Source organism: Panthera leo, chromosome F2 (genome assembly GCF_018350215.1).
Source record: "Panthera leo isolate Ple1 chromosome F2, P.leo_Ple1_pat1.1, whole genome shotgun sequence".
NCBI classification, from domain to species: Eukaryota; Metazoa; Chordata; class Mammalia; order Carnivora; family Felidae; genus Panthera; species Panthera leo.
The window spans coordinates 81,667,299-81,685,110 of record NC_056695.1 but is presented as its reverse complement, the minus strand read 5'-3'; the positions used below and the strand labels follow the sequence as shown (position 1 = coordinate 81,685,110).

The following is a 17,812-nucleotide window of genomic DNA, read 5'->3' as shown; positions in this document are numbered from 1 at the left end:
TCCATTAATTTATATGCCTGTCTTTATGCCAGTATCACCCTGTTTTGATGACTGTAGTTCTGTGGTAAGTTTTGAAATGAGGGAGTGTGAGTCTTCCCGGTTGTTCTTTTCCAAGATGGTTTTGGCCAGTAGATATCCCTTAAGACTCCATATGAATTTTAGGATTTTTAAAAAATTTCTGCAATGCACATCATTAGGATTTTGATGGGGATTGCATGGAATCTGTAGATCACTTCTGGTATTTTGACATTTTTACAATGCTGTCTTCTAATCCATGAGCATGGGATGTGTTTCCATTTATTTATGCCTTCTCTAATCTCTTTCAGCAGCGTTTTGTAGTTTTCATTGTATGAGTCTTTCACCTCTTTGGTTAAGTCAACTCCAAAGTGTCTTATTCTTTTTCATGCTATTGTAAATGGGATTGTTGTGGTCATTTCCTTTTCAGATTGTTCACGTTTTCACATAGAAATGCAACTGATTTTCATGTGTTGGCTTTGGATCCTGCTTGTTTGCTAAATTCATTTATCACTTCTAACACCTCTTTGCAGTCTTTAGGGTTTTCTACATATGAGATCACATCATTTGCAAAGAGATCATTTTACTTCTTCCTTTCCAATCTAATGTCTTTTATTTCTCCTTGTCCAACTGCTCTGGCTAGAACTTCCAGTACTATTTTGAATACAAGTGAGGAAAGCACGTATCCTTGCCTTGTTCCTGATCTTAGAGGGAAAATTTTAGTCTTTCACCATTAAATATGATGTTGGCTGTGGGATTTTCATATATGCCCTTTATTATGTCAAAGTATTTTCTTTCTTATTTTGTTGAGTGTTTTTATCACAAAAGAGTGTTTGTCAGATGATTTTCTGTATCAGTTGAGATGATTTGTGGTGGTTTTTATCCTTCATTTTGTGGATGTGGCATGTTACATTGATCAATTTTCATATTTTGAAACTTCTCTGAATCCAAGAGATAAATTCTACTTGGTCATGGTGTATTATCCTTTTAATATGCTGCTGAATTCTGTTCCTTAGTATTTTGTTGAGCATTTTTGCATCAATGTTCATAAGGGATATTGGTCTGTAGTTTTCTTGTACTGACTGTCTGGCTTTGTTCTCAGGGTCTTGCTGGCCTGATAGAATGAGGTAGGAAGTGTTCCCATCTCTATAAAATTCTGGAAAGGTTCGAGAAGGAGTAGTGTTTGTTCTTCTTTAAATGTTTGGTAGAATCACCAGTGAAGCTGTCAGATCCAAGATTTTTGTTGTTGGGAGATTTGTGACTACTGAGTCAATCTCCTTGCTAGTTATAGATCTGTTCATATTTTCTATTTCTTTATGACTTACTCTTGGTAGGGTTTTTTTCCTAGAAATATATCCATTTCATCTAGGTTATCCCAGTTTTTGGTGTACAGTTGTTCATGTTATTTTTATTTTTATTTTTTATAATCATTTTTATTTCTGTGGAATCAGTTATGTCCCCACTTTCATTTCTGATTTTCATAATTTGAGCCTTCTCTCTCTCTTTTTCTTTAGTTGATCTAGATAAGGTTTGTCAATTTCATTGATCTTTTCAAAGAACCAAATTTTGGTTTCATTATCTATTTCTTTCTATTCTCTATTTCATTTTTCTCGTCTTGAGTTTTTATTACTTCATTACCCGTATGACTTCTTCCTGATCCATTTGTGTACAGTTGTGTGGCTTTTCCAGTTTTCTTTTGTTATTAACTTCTAACTTCGTCCCGTTCCTGTCAGAGGAGATACTTTGTGTAATATCTTTTTGAAACCTACTGAGAGTTAATTCATGGCCTACCATATGGTCTCTCCAGGTCTATCAGGTCTATCCTGTGCACCTAAGAAGAATGTTGTTGGGAAGAGTGTTGTGAATATGTCTGTTAGGTCCAGTTGGATTATCGTCCATTTCCTCACTAATCTTCTCTATGGTTTTCCATCCTATCATGCATGAGATCTTGAATTCTCCAACTGTTACTGTAGAAATGTCTATTTCTTCCTTCAATTCTGTCATTTTTTGCTTCATATATTTTGATGGTCTGTTATTATGTGTGAAAATGTTTATAATTATTACATCTTTTTGCTGTACTGAAACTTTTTGTTCATATGTGATGTCCTTCTTTGTCTAAGCTTCTTTATTTTAAATCTCAAGTCTATTTTGTCTAATGTTGGTATAGCCACCCCTGTTCTCTTTTGGTCACTATACGCATGGAATATCATTTTCTATCCTTTCTCTTACAAACTGTTTGTGTCTTTCAATCTCAAGCGAGTCACTTGTAGACAGCATATAGTTAGGTCATGTGGTTATTTTTGTTGTTTTTTTTAATTGAAGTATAGTTGACATACAAGGCTATATTAGTTTCATATGTACAATATAGTGACTTGACAATTCTATACATTACACTATGCTCACAAGTATACCTACAATGTGTCACCATACAATGCTATTACAATATCATTGACTATATTTCCTATGATGTACTTTTCATCCCCATGTCTTATTTATTGTATACTGGAAGTTTGTACCTCTTAATCACCTTCGCCTCTTTTACTCAGTCCCCCACCTTCTCCTCTCTGGCAACCATCAGTTTGTTCTTTGTATCTATGAGTCTGTTTCTGTTTTGATTTGTTTTGTTTTGTTTGTTCATTTCCTTTGTTTTTTAGATTCCCCATATAAGTGAAATCATATGGTGTTTGTCTTTCTATGTCTGACTTATTTCACTTAGTATAATACCCTCTAGGTCCAGCCATGTTTTCACAAATAGTGAGATCCCATTCTTTTTTAAGGATGTGCAATACTCTGTTATATACATATAATATTCCATATATATACAATCCATATATATACTCCATTAAATATATATATGTGTATATATATCACATATTTGTTTATCCATTATTGGATGTGTCATATGTTTATATCCATTCTTCCAATCTTTGTTTTTTGACCAGAACTTAATCCACTTGTATTTAAAGTACTTACTGATAAAGAGGGACTTCCTACTGTCATTGTACTCCCTACTTCTTATATCTGGACAGCTTTTTGTACATTCTTTCTTGCATTCCTGTCTTTTTTTGTGTTTAGTTGATTTTTTTGTAGTGAAATTCACATTCCTTTCTCATTTCCCTTTGTATGTATTCTATAGTGATTTTCTTTGTGGTGACCATGAGAATGATCTTTCACATCCTAAAGTTGTACCTCTCTAATTTGAATTTATACCAATTTAACTTCAGTGGCATACAAAAACTCTGCTCCTTTACACACCCATCCCTACTCATTTTAGTTGTTGATATCATAAACTTACATCTTTATAAACCGTGTGTCCCCAAACATAAACTAAAAATTCTTTTATATGTGTTAGTCTTCTAAATTACATAGCAAAAAAGTTTAGAGTTAAAATCTGAGTTACAGTAATAGTAGTTTTTATACTTTTTTTTCCTTTAAATGTATTAGTCTCTTAAATCATGTAGAAAGCAAAGTTAAAGTACAGTTTAAACTTAAAGGACTAATACAAGTTATTGTTACAATAATGTTTGCTTTTATAATTGCCAAAGCATTTATCTATATTGAGATCATTTCTCCACATAGCTTTGATTACTGTCTAGTGTTCTTCCATTTCACCTATCAGGATTCTTTTGAACATCTCTTGCAGGGCAGGTCTAGAGTGCACAAACTCACTCAACTTTTGTTTATCAGGGAATGTCTTAATTTCCCCCTCACTTTTGAAGGAAAGTTTTGCCAGATATAGGATCCTTGATTGACAATTTTCTTCTTTTATCACTTTGTCCTGGCCTCCATTTATGATGAGATATCAGCTAATGATCTTCTCAAGGATCCTCTGTATGGGATGATTCACTACTCTTTGCTGCATTTAAGATTCTATTTTTGTTTTGTTTTTTTTTTTTCTTGAAAGTTTCATTTTAAGCTGTCTTGATGGGGTCTCATTGAGTTCAACTTCCTTGGAGTTCTTTCAACTTCTTGGAACCTCTGTGATTGGAAGCAGCAATCAGCAATCAGAGCACGGATCCCCAACATCTGGAAGACAGGGTGCTTTTTGTCCACCCAAGCTCCCACAGCTGTGTGCAAGATGCTCCAGGAGCATATGGGCAGGTGCCCGCTGTGAGATGAGGTGGGAGATGGGTAGTTGCTACCATGCTAAGAGCTCAAATTGACTACATCTTACTATCCAAGTCTTTCCCTGGAAGTTTCAAGCCTTAAACAGATGCCACATTTCCAAAATAGTTACATAAGATTGATTCTGCTGGTGCAATCATTGTCCAGGTGGTGAGACAGGTTCTTTGCCCTTCCCACTTCTTCCCAGAATCCTCCTCCAAGTTCTCCATTTTTAAACTCTGTTCCCCTTTCTCTCCCATTTTGGAAGATATATATTCCATGTCTACCATCTTGGTCGTTATCTTAGACATTCTGAAAAGAATTTTGTAACTTAAGATACAAAAGTATTCAACGGCATCTCAAAACAAAATGCAGACACTTTAGAGCTTATCTTTTTAACTTTAGAGATTTTTTTTTATAGAATCATTTTTTATGTTTATTTTGAGAGAAATACAGAGAAAAGGAGAGCAAGAGAGCACATGCACATGCGCTCATGTGAGCAGTGCAGGCACACAGAGAGAGGGAGAGAGGAAATCCCAAGCAGGCTCAACACTGTCAGCGCAGAGCCTGATGTGGGGCTCAGACTCACAAACCATGCGATCATGACCTGAGTCGAAATCAAAAGTCAGATGTTCAACCAGCCGAGCCACCCTGGTGCCCTAGAGCTCTTTTTAGCTAAAGTTCTATTTTGTTTCTTTAACACCATAAAGATGTGATTGGATTTTTGTTTCCATTTACTCACATGTTCACTATTTTCTGTGCTCACCATTCTTTTCTGTATTTAAAATGCTCCTAGTAGATAAACTCCATCTTTCCTAAAGATCATTCTTTAAAATTTCTGTGAGTAAGGTTCTGCTGGTAGAGGTCAATCTCAAAATTGTTGATCTGAAAATGTTTATTTTAGCCACCATCTTCAATGATCATTTTGTAGAGTGTTTTTTCCAGTTACGAAGTGCTTTTATTTTAGCCTTTTGAAGATGTTAAAGGGGGCAGATGATGTTAGCCGTCCATCAATCACACGTCCTCTGCTTCCTAGACACATACACAGGCTACACTTCCCAGCTTACCTTGCAGTTGGTGTAGTCATGTGTCTAAGTTTTCGTCAATGGAATTGCCACAAATATCATGTGCACCTCCTCTGGCGTTAGACCATGGAAACGTCCCACACAATTCTCCATGTTTTGCCCTCTCCCACCAGCTGGACCTGGAAACATTGGACAGTACACGTTGAATTTACTGCTAGCAGGAGAGCTACTTGCCTTCTAGGAATTCTCATTTTACACTTTATGGAAGAAATAAGTTTCTTCTGTGTTGGATCCATACTCTGCATTTGGTATTTTGTCACAGCGGTAAACATGAACTAACACATTGGTCTAGTATCATCTGGCTTGTATTGTTCACAACGAAAGGTAGCCCGGGAGTTGCACTAACATCCCTAACTGTGATCCTTATTTAATCTCTGGACGCTTTTAAGATCAACTCTTGGTCTTCTGTGTTCTTTGGCTTTGGCTTTACTATATGAAGGGTATGTAGAAGTCCCTTTTTAATTTTCCTGCTGGAAGTTAGGTCTCTCCTCTTCACTCCCTTTTCTCCCATACCTCTCTTCTTCCCTTCTCCTCTGGCCACATATATTTATGTCTCATACTGATTCTGTTTCTCTCCTGAACCAAGTCCAAGAGACCCAGCAGAGGCAAATCCAGAGAGACTGAGTGCAGATCAGTGGTTGCAAAGACCTACAGATGAATGAGGACAAACCACTTACCTGATGCAGGTTTCCTTTTGGGGGGAGGGGGAAATATTCTGGAATTAAATAGTGGTGATAGCTGCACAAGATTGTGAATATAGTAAAAAAAAAAAAAACAACACTGAATTATACCTTTGAAATGATGCATTTTATGTTACATGAATTTCATCTAATTTAAACTCAGGTTTGATTTAAAAAAGGAGGAGAGGATGAGGGCTAAGAAGATCTTCCTTTTCTGTTCCCCTCACACCTCTTTTCTGAAACCACCACACGTGCAAGGAGAATGACAACTTCAGCACAGAAGTCTCCATGCCATTTCAAGGTGGTCACCGGCAGACTCCCAGCCTCTCCCCCTGCTCAAATGTCAGCACCTGGGAGACCTTCTAGCCCTGGTGGGAGGATAGGCCCAACTTTGAGGGAGGACTGCGGCTCGTGCACAACTTGTCTGATTGGCCCACACCGGGCACCGGGCACAGTCTCTAACGTCAGGCCGTGATATCCACGTGCCACCTCTTGCCCAGCTCCCTCTTGGCTTCCGTCGTCCCCGCCTTAGAACTAAAGCACAGAGTCTCAGGTGGCCTCGGGTGCCTGTGGTCCAAGCATAGCTGGGACCTCTCTGAGTGAACTCGTACACTCTCCCCCATGACTGTTTGCCTTTAATTAAAATACTTAGTCTCTTGGGGTACCTGAGTGGCTCAGTTGGTTGAGCGGTTGCGCGTCTGACGTAGGCTCAGGTCGTGATCTCATGGTTCCTGAGTTTGAGCCCAGCATGGGGTTCTGTCTCCCTCTCTCTGCCCCTCCCTGCTCACATTCCCATGCATGTTCTCTCTCTCTCTCTCTCTCTCTCTCTGAAAAATAAACTTAAAAACATACTCCATCTCTGCATGCTAAAGCAACAAGATGTTTTGGTCTATTTGCAAGATGATGTCTAAAGAGGAAGAAACACATCAAATGCTAAAACCACAAACAAATCTCTAGGTAAGCAGTACCCAAGCAATAATGTTCTTTATTTCTCTCTTGAAATAAGCTGGGAAAGGGTAACTGGTCCACCTGGGGCCCTGTGGGTCAGTATCCCTGGCTCACAAGGGAGGAAAGGAGAGTGAACTTGCTCTGAGGAATGAGGGAAGAGATCAGACCCTCCCAGAGGGCTTCTCATGTCAGTGTATGGCTGACCAGGATGGAGGCAATGCTCAGGGAAAGTGTTGACTCCCCCATGTGTGCCATTGCTACTACACGCTCCTCAATTATATCCTCATGTACAATATCCTTTTCAAGAGAAATAGGACCTCCTTCATTGCAATTAATACTACCACAACAACGAACAAAATAGAAACTATTAGTTTTAAAAAACTGTGATCTTGGGGCTTCAGCAGGCACTTCGCTTGGATACACAAACGTGCAGTTGCTCGTACAGTTCTTGTAAACAAGTAGCTCCCGACTGTTCAAACCTTAAAAAGTAGAGATGAAAGTCAGTGATTTCAGGTTTTCTGCTCGCAAACAACAAAGCACAGTTCACCCAGTAACTAGTGTTATACATCCCCAGATGTGACTACGTTGCCTAGAATTTTCACAGATAAAGAACACCCAAGAAAGGCCACCAGACGGTCTGTTTCCTCCATGGACAACTTCTCCTGGAGATGGTTTTCTGTCTACACGGCCATCTCATCTCTGCCTCTGGCTGTCTCTAAGTAGTATCAAGGTGCCTTGGCACATGGCTGCACAGATGAAATGTCCTGTTCATTATTTGTCCTAAGAATCTCAGGGCTCTAGAAAGAGAACGGAGGCCAAAGAAATGTTTCGCTCATGTCTCACAGGATCACACAGACCCTGAAGTGGAGTCCATGTGGCCCTCACCTGATTTTCTGAGACTCAGCGTGGCCCCTCTAGGACGAGCTCCCGCCTGGGACCCTCGGCCAGGTGTTCCCAGCTCCTGGCCCAACATATAAACCTCGACGCACCCTTAATGCCAACCTGCGCCCCAGCACGGACAGGGTGCTCCACTGCAAGCAGGGTCCCACAACTACTGTGATTACCTTCACTGGTAGGCTCACCCAACAGCCTTGGCCAACCACCAAGGCTGAGTCCTTAAGATGCACAAGCATGTGTATCTTGGCCATGTGAGCAAGGCGCCATCTGAGGCCTCCTTCGAGAGTCCCTGAGTTAAATTCTTCGGCGCTCACTCACCACTTCTGCTCCCTTGTGACCCCAGTGTTTACCCGATACTTTCTCCCTGGAACTTGCCACTGTTGACGTTTCCACTCATGGCTCTGAGGTCAAAGGAAGGAACTCCCAGCTAAGCTCCCGTCACTTGCTTGTCTCTATTTGCCACATGAAGGGTTTCTGGAAGTCCAACGTTCTACGCAAGAGTGCACACTCATAAGGCAGCCGACAGCTGACTGGATTTCAGGAAGTGCTCATAACCATGGAACCGGCACGAGCTCCAGAAACAGAACTGGATAAAAACTACTGAATTCCCGCCTCTGTTCCTCCATCAGGCACTAAAAGCAGCCAAGGCTAAAGGTAAGAAATGTCTGGATTTCCAAGCCTATGTGTTAGTTTTGTCTGTTTTTGCACTTTGTGGATATGAACTCCTGTACTGTCTGTTTTGGGTTCTGGCTTCTTTTCTCTGCTTTGTGTTTGGAAAGCTATCCCTGATGTAGCCCAGTGCTGTGTATGGTTTACTCTCCCCTTTGTACACTTTTCCACTGATGAACATTCCATGGTTGACTGCTGATGGGCGTTAGCATTGTTTCTGCCTGTCACCTCCCCCAAAGAGCGCTGCAGTGAATATTCTCATCCTCGTCTTGAGGTGAGCGTGTGTGAGTTCTTGACATGGTGGTAAATGCTGAGTCCTTAAGATGCATACATATGGCTTTGGCAGATGCTGCTGAAGAGGTTTCCAGAGCGGGTGAACCTATTTATACTCCAAAGGATCGTGTCCACCTCAACATCTTGCCACCACACGGGTAGCCGTTTGTGAATGTTTAATCGTTCCATTTGGTGTTACCATACCATAGTTCTGAGTTTCATTTCCACCAGAAACGTTCACGTTGGATGACTTTTCTTATATTTAGTACCCACTTGGATATCATTTTTGGTAAACAGCCTCAAGCCTTTGGCTCCAATTTCTATTGGATGGTCTGCTTGTTCAAGTAGTGATTCGTAGAAGAAGTTCATTCCATATACGGAATATAAGCCCTTGAGCAGACAGTGTCTTAAAGGGCCTTCTCTTCATCTGGGGCATCTTTACACTTCTCAGTATCCTCTCGGGGGCAGAAGTTGTGAATTTTTATGTAATCCCACTACTGCTTTTCCTCATCTGTGATCAGCACTATATTGTTCAGGTGTCTTAAATTCTTAATTATCCAGGGAGACATTCTTCTACATTTCCCTTCCAAAAAAATAAAGCCCACGTTTTGTTCTTTTACTATTTACATGGAGATCTAGAAAGCATCTGAAAGTGCTTCTGTTGTGTAAATCATGTGTACAAGATTTCCTGCACCCACTACTGGTGAGCGCCGATGAGTGTCTTTCCCCACAACCTTCTGGGTCAACGTTGTCAGAAAGCACGTGGCTTTTTCTGAGACCTCTTTTCTCCACTGTCGGTCTATTTTTCAATCCCAACACCAACACTAGACCATGTGCATTGACGAGACGAAAGAATATTGTGTAAGAGTGCAGGTTCTCTGTTCCTCTCTTCTTCCACGAGATTGCCTTGGACATTCCTAGCCCCCAAAGTTCCATAAACATTTGAATATTTTGAATCAACTTGCCCCCACCCCCACCCCCACCCCCACCCCAACACACACACACTAGCCTCTGACTGGGATTTCATGGAATCTGAGGATGAACTTGAGGAGAACAGCTGTCCTACTTCTACTGGGTTGCTCCATCCAGAAGCCTGGCTCACCCGTTGGTTTAAGTCCTTCCATTTCACCTGCTCACAGCTTCGATATGGAAGTCTTGCAGAAATCTGCTTGCGTTTGTTTCCAGGTATGTGGTGGTTTTCAAATGCTATGTGTGTTTTTGCACATTTCATTTTCCACGTGTTCACCGTTGTTGTATAAATACACCATGGGTTTTTTAATTTGATTTTTGAGTACTGACCTTGTATTTCGGGCCATTGCCCAAGGTACTGCTTATGTCCAAAGTTCATCATCTTTGGTGAATAGTAGCTGCTTGCTTCCTATTTCCCAGCCACTGTGTGTATCATTTCTTCCCATGACCTATTAATTCCTGTGCCACCCATAATTCTGCTTCATGGAAGTGGAGGTCGTGACAAGAGGCCTCTGACCCCACTTTCACCTCAAGGGAAAAGTGTTCCAGTATTTTCCTTGGGACAGAAAATGTCCTCTCGTCTTCCATTTCCTCAGTTTTTTTTTGTTTAATTTGGAAAGGATACTGGATTTCATCAGTTTTCAGCATCTGTGGCTGTGATGTTTCCCATTTTCTTTGCTAAGATGGTGAAATGAACTAGTGGGTTTCAATTGTAAGCCACACTGCAGTGTGTGTGTGTGTCTGTGTGTTCTAAACACCTACACCCAGGCCCCTCTTGTCTCTCATCATTTGCCATCCTATCGCACATTTTCCCACACTTTATTCAGATTTCATTCTTTTCCCCTTAATGTTCTTTTCCTGTTCCAGGATGCCATGCAGGATACAACATTCCTTTGGGTGTGGTATAGCTTCTCCACAGTAGGATTCTATTGGTTCGGATCTGGCTAGTACCGCTGTAGCTCTAGTCACAGGAGAGGTTCGTCTGTGGTTTCCATCCTTCCAACGTCCTTCCTAGGCTTTGTGTTGGAGTCAGACTGTCATCATGAATGTGTTGGGGAGCAATCCTCCTCCTTTATTATCTGGAAGAGTTTGTGTAAGGTAGGGTGATTTCTCCTACGAAGCTAGTGGACTTTGCCAGAGACGCTATCTCTAGTTGGTTTTCCAGAAAGGATTTCCAGGTTCTCCAGGTTTTCCATTTCTAGGTTTTCCAGAAAGGATTCAGGGCACTTCAGCTTTACAATCTCATTGTGGGTCAGAGCCAATTCAACTGTGTTTCTCAAGGTGTGATTCATTTCATCACAACTCTCCAATGTGTCACAGGAAGGCTACCATAGTGGCCTCTTGTTTTCTTTACAAGGGAAAGAAAAAAGTGGCCTCTGATGGATGCCCCCCCTTTGCATTTCTGATAACAAAAGCGTGAATTTTACATTTCTGCCTTTGAGCTCCCCTACCCCATTTTACCCATACTATGAATCCCTCCAAAAACCAACTGTTGGCTTTGTGGGGATTCTTTCTGGGTTTTCATATTCCCATTACAAGGATTTCTGCTGTCTTCCTGACATTCCCTACCTCATTTCTTTGGGTGGATTTCCTATTCTTCTGTCTTCCTGAGTGGAAGCTTGGGGCCTTTGCACGCGTTCTCTCTTCTACGAGAGGCCGAGAGTGTCTATTTGCGCTCTCAACTCTGCTTTCGCTGCACTCCACTCATTTTCCCCACGTCCTAGCTTTAGAATCATGGAGTCCTTCTTCTTTCCTAACTTCCATGTGGCTTCTCTTTGGGTCTTTGGTTATTCAGAACTGCTCTGTGTGATTATAAGGAGTGGAGGTTTTCCCAGTTCTCTTTGGCGTCATGATTTCTAGCTTAAGTCCACCGTAACAGAGAAGGAACTCCGCAGAAATGCCTTCCTTTGACACGTGTAGATGCTTGCATTAGGTCCTGGCATGAACTCAGTATTGCAAACATCATTAGCGACCTTGTAAAAAAATGTGTATTGGGTCATGGGTAGCTCTGCTGTCACACATCATGAGTATTCCTCCTTCGTAACCAGTGTCCTTCAGACCTTCTGTAGCAGAGGGTGGCAATCAAGAGCCCACGGGGCAGTCCCAGTCCACCAGCTGTGTCTATGGGTAAAGATCTGTTGGGACATAGGAACGATCACTCTGTTTACCCACGCTCCATGGCTTCTCCTACCCCCACACAGGCAGTGCGGGGCACTTGCTATGAGTCTAGGTGGCCTACTACTAGGCAGGGTTGCTTCTGATCCTTTATAGAAAGAGTTGGTCCACCCCGGCTGAATGGCTCTGGTAAGTTTGGGGTCCTTGCTCTAGCACCTGGAAGCCATGGGCAGAGGTATGTTAACGACAATGCTGTGACCATGCCCCTACCTACAGTTCCTAAGCTCTGGGGAGCATTTTTCGGTGTGGCTCTTCCTCCTCCATCATCGGGCGTGTGTGCACTTTGATGCTGATGTCTTCCCGGTTGTCTCACCCTTTCATCTCCATCCATGGTGTTCTGCTCTTCACACAAGCAACGCCCTTGAGTTCACGTTAGCTTTGCTTCACTGCGTGCTTAAGAGCTTGGGAGTCGGTATTTACGTTGTATACCATGTTCTGTATTTTATTCTCAGAGTTTTTATGTTCTCATTTCAAAGCATGCCTCTATGAAGCAAAACATATGAATTTTGTTTGTTTGAAAGTCATGGGTTCCTACTTGTATCCATTTTAATATTAGTGTCATTAACGATCTGTTAGATCTTAAATTACTTTTCTGATGTTCAGTGTCTTACTTCCGATAATTGTACCTTCAAAACGTTTTCAGGAAATACGAAAGCTCCCGTGCACCTGGACTCAGTCACTTCCAACGGTACCTCGTGGCCAGACAGCAGTGAAGCAGCGCGACTAGGGCACCGGCTCTCAAAGCGGTGACGGGGAACACCAGGCTTACACCACAGTCATCCCTCATATGGACACACCCACCCCTTTCTCACACAAATGCCTGGCCATTGACTCCCACAAAATGATTCTGGGGTCTGCATCTAGAAGTTGGTCATTTCTAGGATGTCTATAAGAGGAAACATGAACAGTTACCTCTGGAGCTGGCCCTTTCTCGTTTCCCGTGTTTCCCAGGACACTCACTCAGGATAACGGAGCAGTAGCTGCCCTGCTTACTGCCGAGTAACGCCCACGGTGGACTCACCACGGTGTCTTTACCGTTCAGGTGCTCCAGGATGTCCGGGTTGCTTCGGGGATCGAGGTGCTACAAACCACTCCGGGACAAACATCCATGCATGGTTTCGCACAGGCGAAGTTTCAACTCTTCTGGGAAAACCCCCAGAAATGCAATTCGGGGATCGACGGTAGCTGCATGTTGTGTTTTTAAGAAACCGGACCGCGTTTGCCATAATTTGTGGTCCCATTTTTCACTGTCACTGGCCAAATACGAAAATCTGATTTCTTTACCATCCTGGCCAGCCTTTGGCGTGGCCACTGTTTTTGACTTCGGTCACTCTGATTAGACATACCTAATCGTGTTTTCAATTTTAATTTCCCTAACGACCAAAGATGTCGACCATCTCTTAGAGGCTTATCTGCTTATCGGTGCCGGCTGGCGATCAGAGGGACAGTCCAAAACCAGGTCCATTTGACGCTGAGGCGGGGCGGGGCCAGGGGGACGAGCCCAGTTGGCAGGAAAATATGGACGCCATGCTTCTCTGCCCCCGACCCCCATCTCGGCCCACGCACAGGAGACTCTCGTGAAGATGTCTGAGGTGTTCACCCACACACCTGTCGCCTGTGCAGGCCAGCGGCCACGCAACTGCTACCTTCTTAGGAACTGCTCGTGGGCAACGGGGCTGATGGGATGGACGTGAAACAGGATGAAGTGTGGAGACGCTGGATGGGGTCCCCTGGCGTCCATCACCGCAGAACCATCACGACCTTCGAGACCAACCGTCTGCTTCACCTCAGCCCTGCAGACCTCACGCGGGCTCTCCCAGGGCCAAGTATAGCCCAGAGCCACACAGGGAGAGAGGCTGGGAAACAGAGCCCAACGCCCCCTTCAGAAGCAGCCGTCCCAGTGCGGCAACCCGCCACCCACCGGGGTGTCCCAGAGGGGCAGCAGCGGAGCTCTGATGGCGGCTTCTGTCCTCCTGTGGTGCAAGTGCCTGAGGAGCTTTGACTGCCAAGGCACCCACCTCAAGGACGACTCTCTGGGGGAAACACCACCAGCCGCTGGACTAGATACAGAGCCCGCACCCCCGCACCGCTACCGCCCGAGGCTCCTTCGTCCCAGGGCTCTTGGTGGGGCTCCAGAGCTGACCACGGGTCGCTGGTTTCTCTTCTTCTCGCGTTTTAGAGTCCTGCCCTCCTGTTGTAAACTCACCAATGAAGACGGGCCCGGGAAACCCCAGATGCCCCCCTTGAGCCCAGAAAAGGCACACTCCCAGCCCGTGCATCTCTCGTCCCACCACAACTTGGCCGTGTGCCTTGGAAGCTCCAGGACTCATGAGCCACAGCCCTGTGGGTTCCCAGTTCCTGACGGCCGCGCCGAGGGCGTCCTCAGTCATCACAAGAACCACGAGGGCCAGTCCCGCCATATCGTTGCACGTCGATAGGCCGAGACCTGCACACAACAGGTGCCCGCTGCAGGAACCCGGGACAGATTCCAGCTCCTTCCTGAGTTCCAAAGCCCAGATGCCCACAGGGTAGGCCAGCCGGTACCACCGAGAGGAGGCCGAAAGAAGACCGTGTTGCGGGGAGCTTGGAACACAGAATGGCACGTTAAGGTGCAAAGAGACACTGGGGAAGGCCAGGGGCCAGAGGACAGGCCCCCGGCAGGGCCCCACACGGGGCCACTGCCTCCCTGCCAGGCCCTGCACTGGCTGCAGCCTCCCAGGCTCATCGAATGGTCACTGGCCTCTGGCCGACCCTGTGCTTCAGCTTAGGGCCCTGGCGAGCGGGACGCCTTTCTCAGGGCACCTGAGCCTCTGAGTAAGAGCCAAGAGCACCCTGAAAAGTCACGCTAGCCCTGAGCCCACACTTGGCCTTGCCCTCCGTGTGCAGTAGTCCTTGTCCTGAGAAGTCCGCAGGATGCCCGCTTTTCGGGCCTGCTTAGCTGGAAGCCCTCCCCCCACCAGCCTGAATCAAATGGGCAACGAGGGACCGCCCGGGCGACTCGGGGGCGCCAGCACCGCCACCAAGGACTGACACGGAGCGGAGGCCTAGGGTCTGGCAACCCCCCACGGTGCACGTGGACCCTGACAGCCCCACCTTGCGGGGTGCCTGGCTCTCCAGGATGGTGCACGCCGGCCTCTCCTGGGGCTGAGCCTAGAGGCTGGGGTGGGCTCTCAGGATGGGGACAGAGCAGGCCAAGGGCCACGGGGCTGGGTCCAAGACAGAGCAGATCAGACAGCTCCCTGAAAGTGCTCAGGCGGGGTGCCTAATTCACAACGTGCAAGGAAGACAAACAGGTACTTACGAACAGAGATGGTCATACAGCGCCTGAGGTCTGTTGGACACAATGTAATTTGTGGACACTTAAAATTGTTGATGGTCCAACAATCATAGCATTTCAGATTATAGGTCCCTGAGGAAACAGTAAGCAGCATCTGGCTCCAGTGCGACGAGCACCGTCCACCGTTACCCGCTGGCTGTGCCCTCCCCCTGCCTTGAAGGACTTCTGGAGGCCTCCACCGCCCCGCCCTCGACGGGCTCCGCTCTGGCCAGGGTAGCTTCCGGGCAGAGACCGGGTCCACGCGGGAGTTGTCCCTGTTCCCAGAGACAGACGCCGGCGAGCACCGCCAGGGAGCCGGCTGAGGGGACCCTCTGCCCCGCAGATGACGGCCCCTGTGCCCAAGAGAGCCTGGCAGTCAGAAAAGGCCAGCGCCCTCCCAGGCTTCCCTGGAGTCTCCAACGCTGCCCTTCCCAGGTGAGGGAGGGCCGAGCTAGAAACGCCCTCCCGACCCTCACCTAGCTCGGGGACCCTTCCAAACCCACCCTGTGCCCACCAACTGCACTGACATCGGGGGTCCCGGCTGCCTAAGGTGACGGAATCCCACCCAGACTCTTTCTCTGACCCTGGATAACAGTAAAGTCTCATCGCTGGGAAGACAGTGAGAGGAACTGATACTTAACAAGCTTTAGCCAGGGTGACCGGAGGCAACCAGATGACAAGGAGAAAGGCCCAGAGGAGCATCATCTCCTGCAGGAACTTGAACCTATAGGTGAAGAGACCGGGACACACGTCAGCAGCCTGCATGTCACAGAGGCCACCTCACAGGATGCATGTCTGCAGGACCCACGTGAGCAGGGTGCGGGGATCCCGGAGAGAGGCTTTGGGGTCCCCCAGCGTCCACCAGCCCCTCCCAGCTCCTCTCCCCACCCGCTCCTCCCCTGCACCTCCCCTCCTGGCTCCTCCCCCCACCCACACCTCCCCTGCACCTCCCCTCCTGGCTCCTCCCCCCACCCACACCTCCCCTGCACCTCCCCTCCTGGCTCCTCCCCCCACCCACACCTCCCCTGCACCTCCCCTCCTGGCTCTTCTCCCCACCCGCACCTCCCCTGCACCTCCCCTCCTGGCTCCTCCCCCCACCCGCACCTCCCCTGCACCTCCCCTCTTGGCTCCTCCCCCCACCCGCACCTCCCCTGCACCTCCCCTCCTGGCTCCTCCCCCCACCCGCACCGCCCCTGCACCTCCCCTCTTGGCTCCTCCCCCCACCCGCACCTCCCCTGCACCTCCCCTCTTGGCTCCTCTCCCCACCCGCACCTCCCCTGCACCTCCCCTCTTGGCTCCTCTCCCCACCCGCACCTCCCCTGCACCTCCCCTCTTGGCTCCTCCCCCCACCCGCACCTCCCCTGCACCTCCCCTCTTGGCTCCTCCCCCCACCCGCACCGCCCCTGCACCTCCCCTCTTGGCTCCTCCCCCCACCCGCACCTCCCCTGCACCTCCCCTGTTGTCTCCTCTCCCCATCCGCACCTCCCCTGCACCTCTCCTCTTGGCTCCTCCCCCCACCCGCACCTCCCCTGCACCTCCCCTCTTGGCTCCTCTCCCCACCCGCACCTCCCCTGCACCTCCCCTGTTGTCTCCTCTCCCCACCTGCACCTCGCTGCTCAGCAGGCAGGGCTCTGCCCGCTCCACCGGGCTCTACAGGCAGCAGGCAGGCCTTTCCACACACCCCTCAGGCCTCCTTTTGCAGGAAGTCACCTGGGGCTGCCTCCACTGGGAGCTCAGCCGAGGTCCCCATGCCCCCCCCAACAATGCTTGTCCGGATGTACTCGCTGACCCCGACCTCAGGAGCAGCTGGGGAAAAGTGCTGGGACACTGTCCACGCAGGCGTTTCCAGCTCCTACAGGCGATGGACAAATGCGGGGCAGCACGCGGTGACCACCCGGCTCCCTTGGAGGCCGGCAGCCTGACTTGCGCAGTGGCCACAGTGTGCGCCAGAACGTTCCACTGCCCCCCACCCCTCCCGCGGAATCGGGTGGCCCTGAAGCGCGGGCGGGGGAGGGCCCGGGAGGGGGGCCCCCACACCTGAGCCCTGACCCTGGCCCATGCTCCAGGATCCCCCCAGGCAGTGCCCGCTTCCGCACAGTGTTCCCGTGGGGGCCCATCTGCACCCCAAAGTCTGCGAGCCCGGGATCCTGAGGGAAAACTGCTTCCCGCCCCCCCACACCCGGGCGGGAGCACCTGCCCGAAGGGGACACCTTCTGTGGGAGCACCTACCGGAGGGGAGGGTGTTTCCTGTCTGAGGGGGTTGGCCGCTTGTAAGGGGAGAGTGGCCGCCCGAGGGGGGAGGAGCCAACGGTCTGAGTGGGGACGCCTGTCTGGGGAGCACCTGCCTGGGGGGGGGACACCTCCCCGGGGGAGCACCTGCCTGACGGGGGACTCCTGTCTGGGGAGCACGTGCCTGGGGGGGACACCTCTCTGGGGGAGCACCTGCCTGAGGTAGCACCTCTCTGGGGGAGCACCTGCCCGAGGGGGGACGCCGGTCTGGGGGAGCGCCGGACTGGGGCTTGGGGTGGCGCCCGTCTGGGCGGTGCCGCCTCACCCGCCGTGTCCCCACCCCGCGAGGACCCGGGCAGCCCAGCAGCCCCCCGCTGAGGGCCCGGGACAGGCCCCCACGGTGCCCCCCGCCCCCCACCGCCCTTTCGAACGCCGCCCCGCAGGCTCCCTGC

General features: G+C 48.2%; 1 protein-coding gene across 1 annotated transcript; it reads right to left on the bottom strand.

Moving 5' to 3' along the window:
- Positions 1-6,842: 6,842 nt before the first annotated feature.
- Positions 6,843-17,708, bottom strand: LOC122210895 (glycosyl-phosphatidylinositol-anchored molecule-like protein). Its single transcript, XM_042923838.1, has 6 exons — positions 17,686-17,708; positions 17,361-17,382; positions 16,927-16,983; positions 15,773-15,855; positions 15,117-15,224; positions 6,843-7,311 (listed from the first exon to the last, which is right to left on the bottom strand). The coding sequence occupies exons 4-6, from the start codon at positions 15,834-15,836 to the stop codon at positions 7,016-7,018; spliced, it is 468 nt and encodes a 155-aa protein (XP_042779772.1). The 5' UTR covers positions 15,837-15,855; positions 16,927-16,983; positions 17,361-17,382; positions 17,686-17,708; the 3' UTR covers positions 6,843-7,015.
- Between the last annotated feature and the right edge of the window lie 104 nt (positions 17,709-17,812).